This window comes from Benincasa hispida, chromosome 11, assembly GCF_009727055.1.
Source record: "Benincasa hispida cultivar B227 chromosome 11, ASM972705v1, whole genome shotgun sequence".
Taxonomy (NCBI): domain Eukaryota; kingdom Viridiplantae; phylum Streptophyta; class Magnoliopsida; order Cucurbitales; family Cucurbitaceae; genus Benincasa; species Benincasa hispida.
Genome location: NC_052359.1, coordinates 48,703,580 through 48,713,111, shown reverse-complemented (window position 1 = coordinate 48,713,111; position 9,532 = coordinate 48,703,580). Strand labels below are relative to the sequence as shown.

The 9,532-nt window shown below is 36.9% G+C and overlaps 1 protein-coding gene across 1 annotated transcript; it reads right to left on the bottom strand.

Moving 5' to 3' along the window:
• Positions 1–6,184: 6,184 nt before the first annotated feature.
• On the bottom strand, positions 6,185–8,724 carry LOC120092121 (50S ribosomal protein L17, chloroplastic). The gene is made up of 2 exons (XM_039050333.1): positions 8,451–8,724; positions 6,185–6,764 (listed from the first exon to the last, which is right to left on the bottom strand). Exons 1-2 carry the CDS (start codon positions 8,665–8,667, stop codon positions 6,355–6,357), a joined length of 627 nt encoding a protein of 208 aa, XP_038906261.1. The 5' UTR covers positions 8,668–8,724; the 3' UTR covers positions 6,185–6,354.
• Positions 8,725–9,532: the final 808 nt, after the last annotated feature.

Here is a 9,532-nt window from a genome sequence, read left to right as displayed (position 1 = left end):
ATTCAAGGAAATCTACATTGGGATCAATATTCACTCTAAGCGGAGTAGCAATAGTTTAGAGGAGTATAAAGCACGGTTGTATTACTGACTCCACCATGGAGGCTGAGTACGTAACTACATGTGAAGCGGCAAAGAAGGCTGTATGACTTAAGAAGTTCTTAACATATTTTGAAATGGTTCCAAATATGTTTCTACCTATCACCCTCTATTGTGATAACAGTGGTGTTGTTGCAAATTCTAAAGAACCCAAAAGCCATAAGCACGAGAAGCACATTAAGCGCAAATATCATCTCATAAGGGAGATTGTGCGACGAGAAGACATAATCGTTAAACAAATAGCCTTGGAGTACAACATTGTAGATCCATTTACAAAGGCCCTCACGACTACGTGTTTAAAGGTCCTCTAATAAGTCTAGGACTACGAGTTATGTAAATCTAGGGAACATGGGAGAACCCAAAGGTATGTGATGCCCTAGTTTATTGTATTTATATTTTTTCGCACCCTCAACATTATATGTAAGTGATTCCACTGAAGTTTTAGTCCAAGTGGGAGTTTGTTGTGTTTTATGTCCTAAAACTCGTGGTTTGTAAACAATACAAAAAATCTATTATACAATAAAATCACTATTAAGGTTTATTAAGTAAAGATGTTATCGAATATGTGAATTGAATTTAAAAACCCTAAATCCAATAAACTAAGAACCCATGGCTATAGCATGAATACTTGAACTATATGCAGAGACATAAAAGTAGATCAAGTTTGAGTAATAGCCAAAACGGTCTATTGTATAAGGATAAGATTGGGTACCTTATACTGGGGACACTATAGATGTGGCGCACTTTGTATTTGATACAAACGATGTGATCCTGAATCACTCATGTGAAGACATGTGAGGAGGGCGTCCTATGCAATGAGTTTACATAAGACCTGACCGAGAAATATTCACTTTAACTTTATAACGTTGTTTACTATTAAGACTAACTATTTCAATATGATGATCCAGGTAACTTGATCTTAATCCTGAGCTAACTATGAACTCTTGTTTCTAAGGGACTATCCTTTAATTTGCATGGGTGGAAGTGGCCTGAATTCACCAACTCAATAAGCCTACCATTTTAAGGATAAGACCGAGTAGATAGTTGGGGGACATAGTCCTGCAAGATGGAATTCCTCCTATCTGATTTTAGAGATAGTAGATAGGTTATTCTCTTAAGTCTTGACCCCGTGTCTTGAATAAGGGGCCTCACCCTATGACACCTAGATTTCAATTTCCTTACTTAAGCAGGTAATGAATGGAATTCACTAAGTGAAAGTTAAATCCTATGTTGAAGAGAAGGAAAATTTCTAAGTATTGAATAGATTTTCCTTGAATAGTTTTGGGTTGAGCCTTAACTAGTGAAAATTTGGCTAAGTGTAAAGTCAAAAGGAACTATGCATGTGGTGTAGGAAAAATTAAACCCATGAGATGAAGCTGAGTTAGTAGAGGTTTAAAGGAGTTAAACGTTGAAGCCGAAGGCAACCATGCATTGTGAGGTTAGACGCATGTTGGCCAAAACGTTGGCAAGGGGCATTGCCAAGAGTTGCTCATCTGTTGTGGCTACGTGAGTGAGAGCGGAGAGAGCGAGAGAAGCTTGAGCGTAAGGCACTGGGTGGACGATCGTATAGCTTCAGGCGGCGCTAAACAATGTGAAGTGATGTGCTAGACGATTGAGGCACACAATAGGCGATGACACTATACGATCAGTGTAAGCACTAGACGATAAGCGTAGAAGTTGGACGATAGTGCTAGATGATAGCATTATACGATAGCATTAAACGTTGAGCGGGCGCTAGACAATGCATTAGGCGGGCACTGGGTGATGGACGCAAGCGCTACATGATGGTGCTGCACGATGAGCGTAAGCTTGCACGATAGGTAAAGCGTTAGACGATGGGCGTTGCATAATAGACGTAGATGCTGGGCGATGGCGTTGCACGATAAGCAGATGCGTTAGACGATGGGCATGATGCGTTACACGATAAGGCTCAGCGCTACACGATGGAGCTAAACAATAGGCGCAGCAGCTATGCGATAGACTATGTACGAGATCGTTGAGAGGAGACCGTTGAGAGCGAGAGTTTGCTAAACGATTGAGCTACGCGACAGAGGATAAGTGATATACGATGGGGCGTAGGCACTAGACGATTGGAAACAGCGAGAGGGCTGGTTGTTAAGTGACAATGAGAGATTTATTAGACGATGGTACTATGCGATGAAGTGCAAGAGCTGCACGATGGACTAAACAATGGAGTGGTGCTAAGGATTGCGTTATGCAAGGTTGATAAGCTCACTCGGACAAATGGCTTTTCCGAGAGAAGGTTGAAGCTTGAGTTAGTAGGAGATGAACAAATAGAGTTTCATGCAAAAAGTCTTATGCATGAGGAAGACAACTCAAACAAGTGAGTGGCATGAGAGTAGGTGAATGGCAAGGAAGAAGGTGGTGGCAAAGCATGGTGCAAAAACTTCAAAGAAGGAGGTGTCTTGCATTGAGGCTTAGTAAAGATGAAAAGGATTGGTTCCTTTGGCCTATAAATACTACCACAAGTGTTTCTTCAATTTATAAGCCAAATCCTCTTCAAAGAATGTTAGGAAGAGTGTTAGAAGATAGATTTGGAGGAGACTATGCGTTAATCATGAAGGCTATATGTTGGAAGCAAGGCCATGCGTTGATCATAAAGTTCTAAGGGGAGGAGATGCTGTCGGACAGGGAAGTCTAGAAGTAGCATCAACTTGGGATGAGGAGTTCTCCTAGAATACTCGTGCATTTTAAGTGATTTCAAAGCCACCTAAAAGAGGGCTGCTCAAGAAGAAGCTCTAAGGAATTAGGCTGGAGAGTGAAGAAAAGACAAAAGGGTCGAGCTATCGGGTAAGCTTGAGCCAATCTTGATGTTTTGATGATTCCGGCCAAACCACGAAAATTTATGAGCTAATATTTTAAGATAATCTTCCTGAGACATATTAGAGCATATTTGTAGAAGGAAATATCTCGAAATAAGGCTTATAATTTTGAGTAATCTAAGCTTGAAGTTGAATATGGATTTTAGGGTTCAAAAGGGAGCCGAGGTAACCAAAGAACTTCTACAAAGCAAGGTTCCTACTTTACCAAAGGTGAGTGGTGATTTTCCTTAAGTCTTAAAGCATATCTATTAGAGTAAATTGTATATTCTTATGTTGTGAATGAGTAATTAGCATGAGAATGAGATTATATGATTGGGATGGTCAGAGGGTCTATAGACCTAGTTCCTGAGCTCCGAGTGGAACCTCACGGGATGGTCAGGGGACCGAGAGGTCTAGTTCCTGAGCCTGTGGGAGGGACCCCATATGGGATGGTCAGAGGGCTGACAGACCTAGCTTCTGAGCCCATAATAGGGGAGCTATGTGCACATAGAGGATAAAGGTAACAAAGGGAATGCAAGAGAGTAAACGTTTATGATTAGTAACAGTTAACTATCTATCATGTGTGTAGGTAGAGATCAGACTCATTCAAGGCTGCTGAGGTTTAAGTGTTAACTTCGTATTTGTGATATGCTTGTTATTTATGAGTTGAAATAGACTCTAAAAGTTGCTTACCACTCATTGAGCTTTGTGAAGCTCATCCTTTTCTTTTATGTTTTTCTTCCCAGGTAGTGAAAGGTGAGAAGTTCCAAGGTGTTGCTAAGGTCAAGGTCTACCACAGCCACAGTCACACTTCCAATGTTTTAGTGTTGTTAATGTAAACTTTTTAGTTAAGTTTTAGAGTTGTATAAACATTACACTGTTGTAATAAAATGAGCTTAATCAGTTAGTTGTTGTTTATTTCCTTGACTTAAAGTTTACTGAGATTAAAAGGTTCAAATGGGCAGTAGGTATCACAAAAGAGTGGTATCTACAGTCCCTCACGCTTCTCCTCGGGCTCAGGAGGCAGGCTCGGGGCGGGGTGTGACACACCCTCTCATTGGCCCGAGAGGGATTCAGTTTGGTAGTTGGACCACAAACCAATTGTTCATTAGAGGATCAATGAGACTTAAGGAACAAGATGTAATTATAGAGGTAAAATGATAATTTTGACCTAATTGTAATTATAAATAACATATGAAGAACCGACTTACTAATCGTGGTTATATCGAGCGGACAAAAGTATATCTACAATGAGGAAAGTGCAGCTACTAGGCTATAGTGGAGTATCCCGCTAGTTAACAAATGCTGGTTAACTAGGTTAAAGAGTTTAGCCGGTTAATCTCGGATCGTTGGAGCTCATGATCTATAGGTCCATTAGGTCCCCTGCTAGCTCATATCGGACGAAACCTTTGAACTATATGATGAGAAAATTTGAAACGTTCAAATTCTGATTTTCACTTAAAATTTAAATTTCAAAATTAGTTGAATTTTGAGTTAGTGGATTTTTCCCATTTTTCTCCTCTTTAAAACACCTTAATTTCCATTCATTTAATCTTCAATTTACTGTCACTTTGAGGTGAATTTGATGTGCATGATTTCTTCTCTAAATAGAAGAAAAATTACTAAGATTTGGGGTTGAAAAGGCTGGCTTTTGAAGCTGAATTCTTCTTCTCAAAACCATAGCTCCAAAATTCTACCAAACTCCATTTTCCCTAAAAATTCATCACCAATTTGGATCCCATAATCTGTTCTAAGGCCGGAGAATAGCAGAGAAAGACTCTAGCGGTGGTCCATGAAGTGTTCATGATAAAAAACAACCGGTGGATTGCTTCAATTTTGAGCAACATCAAGGTTTGTTCTTCAAAACTCTATTTTACAGTTTTGAACAAGTATGTTTAATCCATAAAATTGATGTAATTATAGTGCTTTAGATTCGAATTGCTTTCGCTTGCATGTTCTTTACTCTTACATAAAAACCCTTTGTTGACGTTTTGGCCATCAAAAAAGGGTTTATTAATATTTTTCAACCATCAACTACATGAAAAAATCACCAATGAAAGCCTATTTGGACACTTTTAGAACGTCAATGTAAGATAATATTGACATTTTTTGGCTATCAATTGTTCCAAAAAGCTGTCAACTTACCCTTTTTGTTGACACTCTTTGGCCATCAACTATACTTATTTGAAAAAAAAAAATATCAAGTCATTTAGACCCCTCATATCTAACCAGTATTTTACCCAAAATAAGATGAAAATCTGAAATTTGCATTCTCACTAGATGAAACTAATAGCTCGCAACCTATATTTTACTCAACTAATAAATGTCCCAAATCAATTATATAAAATTAGCTATGACACCTACAAACCAGCAACTACAGAACTGCAAATAACCAACTACACAAATCCAAATTTTCAATCATATATGGCTAAGTTAACACCATCAACAAATGAAACCAACAATTGCAAGAACCAACAAGAGATTCTCATATTGAATCAATTATATATATATAATTAGTTAGACCTGCAAACCTGTATTTTACACTGAACTAACAAATGAAACCAACAGCTGCAAGACCCAGCAAGTTACTTATAGATGTATAATTAGCTAGCACTACAAACCAATTACATTCATGCATGGCTAATTAACACCATCAACAAAAGTAACACCACCTATATTCATCCCTAATCATATAAGAATTATATATGTATTCAACCAAAATCATAAATAAAAATATTCATATATAATGTGGGATAAAGTTGATAATGTTTAAGAAAGGAACTAAATACAAATTTTGTGAAGTTTTTACAAAGAAACTACATATACAAGTTTACCATCAATATGTTTAACATAGCATAGGACACTCGATATCTAAGGAATATATGATATGATGATATCCTAATTTAAAACACATTTGAGCATTATTCTTTAATAGAAGAGACAATAAAAATCTATTGGACACGATTTGAAAATATAATTTTTTTAAAGGTAAGACAGTAATCAAACTTATAATTTAACCTAAAACTTCTAACATCAAATTAAAATTCCTAATTTTCAGTCAACTGTGGAGCATATGCATGCAGGATCATAAAGCCCCATGCAAGGTTTGATTAGGAGAAAAAAATAGAGGTAAAACTATAGGAGGGTGATCGACAACAAAGTGAAGAGAGGATGATCTTATGAGATTAAAACGTAGACTGTCATCTTGAGCCTCCAGCCGACCACTATATGTAGTTTGAATGAAAAAATAAACAAAAACAAATTGCTAAGCCGCACATAATGTAGACCAAATTGACTTGTCAAAATATTTATGTCCACCATGTATGTATAGGTAAGCGTACATTAATACAAGGTTTATAATCATACATGTGGCAACGCCTCAAAAAAGATTAAATCTCATTATCATTCCTAGGACACAAACATAACTGGCCAATATTCAGACAAGTTCAATGTATGCCATAGGCGCATTGTCCCCTCGCCTAGGCAGTGTTCTTATAATTCTTGTATATCCACCATTTCTCTCCCCATACCTATCTTGGACTTCTGCAAATAAAGCGTGAACAATCTGCTTTTCGTAGATGAAGCCTAAAGCCTGTCTCCTTTTATGCAAGGAACCGTCTTTTGCTAATGTAATCATTTTGTCAACATACTTGCGCATAGCACTTGCTCTTGTTCTGGTGGTTTTGATCCGACCATGCTTAAGAAGTTGGGTGGTCAGCCCTCGCAATAGTGCACGTCGTTGGTCAGGAGGCCTATTTAGCTTAGGTACCCGCTTGCCATGTCTCATGGCAAAAAATCGGCTACCACTATCAACAATTTTAAAGTTATGTTCAAAGCCGTTGTAATCTGCATGATGGACACGCGCATCACAGGTTCTACAACAGTTAGTACATGCAAAAGAAACTACGGAAACTTATATGAATCTCAGGAATTCCATGTGCTATTGATCTTAATATAATTGTTCTTGTTTGATGAGATTTATATACCAATTGACAATAGATCATTTTTATTATAATTGTTAGTGTATGGGGTAGCTCTTACGGCACACATCGTCTAATTTTACATGCCAACTTCCTAACTCTCTACAATATTCAACGTGGATAAACTTGTACAATCCTCGGCCACTAAGGCCTGAAATTCGTAACCTCGAATGCATCTGAGCATTTGTATAACAGATGCATCTAGGATTCATATTAACTAACAAATGATAATGTTGAAACGTTAACTTAGCTCATTAATGGATATGTGGAAGTAATAACAAGCTCTATGAGAGCAATATGCTAGAGCATTTATATCATGTGCACAATACTTTAATCTGATGTGTAAGGTTTGTACTCAACCTAGTACTAAGCAAGCACATGATATTGACCACTCGGTGATATAGGCAAAAGGTGTTGGGAATAAAATTATTGGCGTGTACCAATGATAACACTATTTAATCGATACATCAATTATGGTACCCAAAATACAGGGTTTCAATTCCTGTCTGAATATGGTAAAGGAACAACGAATTATGCTGCCTGTAAAACATTTGAAATCACCTACAAACGGTTTGTTTAAGTTGTTATACTTGTTATTGTTTTCTGATTTGACATGGCTCTCTCTCATAAGGTGGGTAATATTCCCTCATCCCCTCGTCTATTATTTACACTCAGCCCTATGGAATGAAATAATTCATTTGAGCTTCCTACTATTCTAAACATTCCTATTTTCTTCCCTTTCTGTTTCGTTTTACGTTCACTCTCTTAATGGGCATATTCATCATATTTCAGGCCTAGGAATACAATCAAAACATCAACCAGATACTAAATGTTAAGGTGCCCACGAAGGCACAAAGGGAACCCTTCCAAATAATTTGGAACTGTGACGAGCCATATAAAACCAGTTAGTCCAATCCGGTAGTTGACAAGAGTTCCACATACAGAATGCAGCAGGAATGGAAATATATTCACTTGCAAACGGTGTTGTTTGATTTGTTACACTTGCATTATTTTGTACCACATGGCTCTCTCTTGTGAGGTGGGCAATATTTTCCCCATCCCCTTGTGTATATTTATACTCAGTCCTATGGCATGAAATAATTCATTTGGACTTCCTACTATTCTAAGCATTCCTATTTTCTTCCATTTTATATTCACTCTCTTAATGATAAAAATTCCGAAAATGCACCAACTTCAATGGGTACAATTCTCATAATTCAGGCCTAGAAATACAATCGAAACATCAACCAGATCCTAAATGTTAAGGTGTCCATGAAGGCACCAACAAAACCCCTTTGAAAGAATTAGCAGGAGACTCCAGTACAGTATTTGTAGCAAAACGTTGCCAAGAAAAAGCTCAAAGGGACGTATCAATTCAAATAGATATCAAAATAAATATTTTTTTTAAAAAAAAAACAATAAATTATTGCAGAACAATTCAATTCATAGGTCCTGAATCAATCAGCAATTAGAAGCAGAATAGACGCATGAATTAGCAGAAGAAAAATCAAATTAGAGGGGGCGACCAAAGTAACAAGTGAGAGGGTCTTACCTGGTAAGCCAGTAGAAATGAGGGGGTTTAAGGGGCATAGACCCGAAAAGGAGGCGATTGGTTTGCTGCAGGTTCTGCTATTGACTCGAACATTAGACAACGGGAAGCTAACGCGAGAGGGAGTACAAATTTCTGATCTCACAGAGGGTAGCGCTGACCTCAATGTTGTAAAGCTCCATCGGCCATTTGCCGTTGCCGTTGTAATCGCCATTGCCATTGTATGGGTGTCCCAGTGGTATATGGATAACAAGATAAGGAATAGGTCTCGGTTGGGCTTCACTGATATTCATTATTATAGTGAAGAATATGATTTTAGTTGTTCCAAATTTTTACATTTTTACTCCAAGTTTTGAATTTAATTTAAATTTAGCACTTTAGATTTTAAAATATTATTATTTTATATTTGAGATTTAAGTTTCGTTTTAATTTGGTTCCTAGTTCTTAAGATTTATTTTCTAAACCTTGATTCTTCACTAAAACCTGGTTTTTAATTCATAGTCATAAATTAGTGGGATAAAGTTCAAGAATATAGTGATTTTTTCAAACTAATGACAAAAATGGGGTAAATGATAAAGAATTTTAAAAAATAGGTAGGAATGGAAAGTATTGACAAAAATGGAGTAGTTTTTGGGAAGGATAATCGTGTACCCGGTACGATTAGCTTTTCATCCAGTCAACACCAAGTCAGCACCATGTCAGTACTGGTTGACTGGTCAAAGGCATACTCGTGGACCAGGTCCATGATATGCCTTAGTCTTTTTCGATTTTGAATTTTTTTTAATTAAGCTAACAAATTTCTTCATTAATAAACTTAATTATATATTTAATCTGCAATGAAAACTCAATTAGTCTGCACCCATATTAAAAATAATTTTGACTTGATTAAGTAGTACATCTCTCTATGAATTAAAAAAAAAAAAAAAAAAAACAGATCTCATGTATATGGTAGAGTCTTACTTAGAAAAAAAGAAATTAGTTCTTTAATTTCAAAATAGAAGTTTACATAAAGTTTAAAGACAACCCCGTTGGCACTTATGTCACAGGGGATTGTCTTCGTATGCCTCTAAATTAGTTTCGCCTTG

Bases quoted from the DNA above. Each gene is read 5' to 3' on its own strand.
- LOC120092121 (XM_039050333.1), bottom strand. From the start codon at position 8,667: ATGGCAATGGCGATTACAACGGCAACGGCAAATGGCCGATGGAGCTTT. The intron at 6,765-8,450 runs GTAAGACCCTCT...TCCATCATGCAG, and splicing joins CATTTCTACTGGCTTACCAG to ATTACAACGGCTTTGAACAT.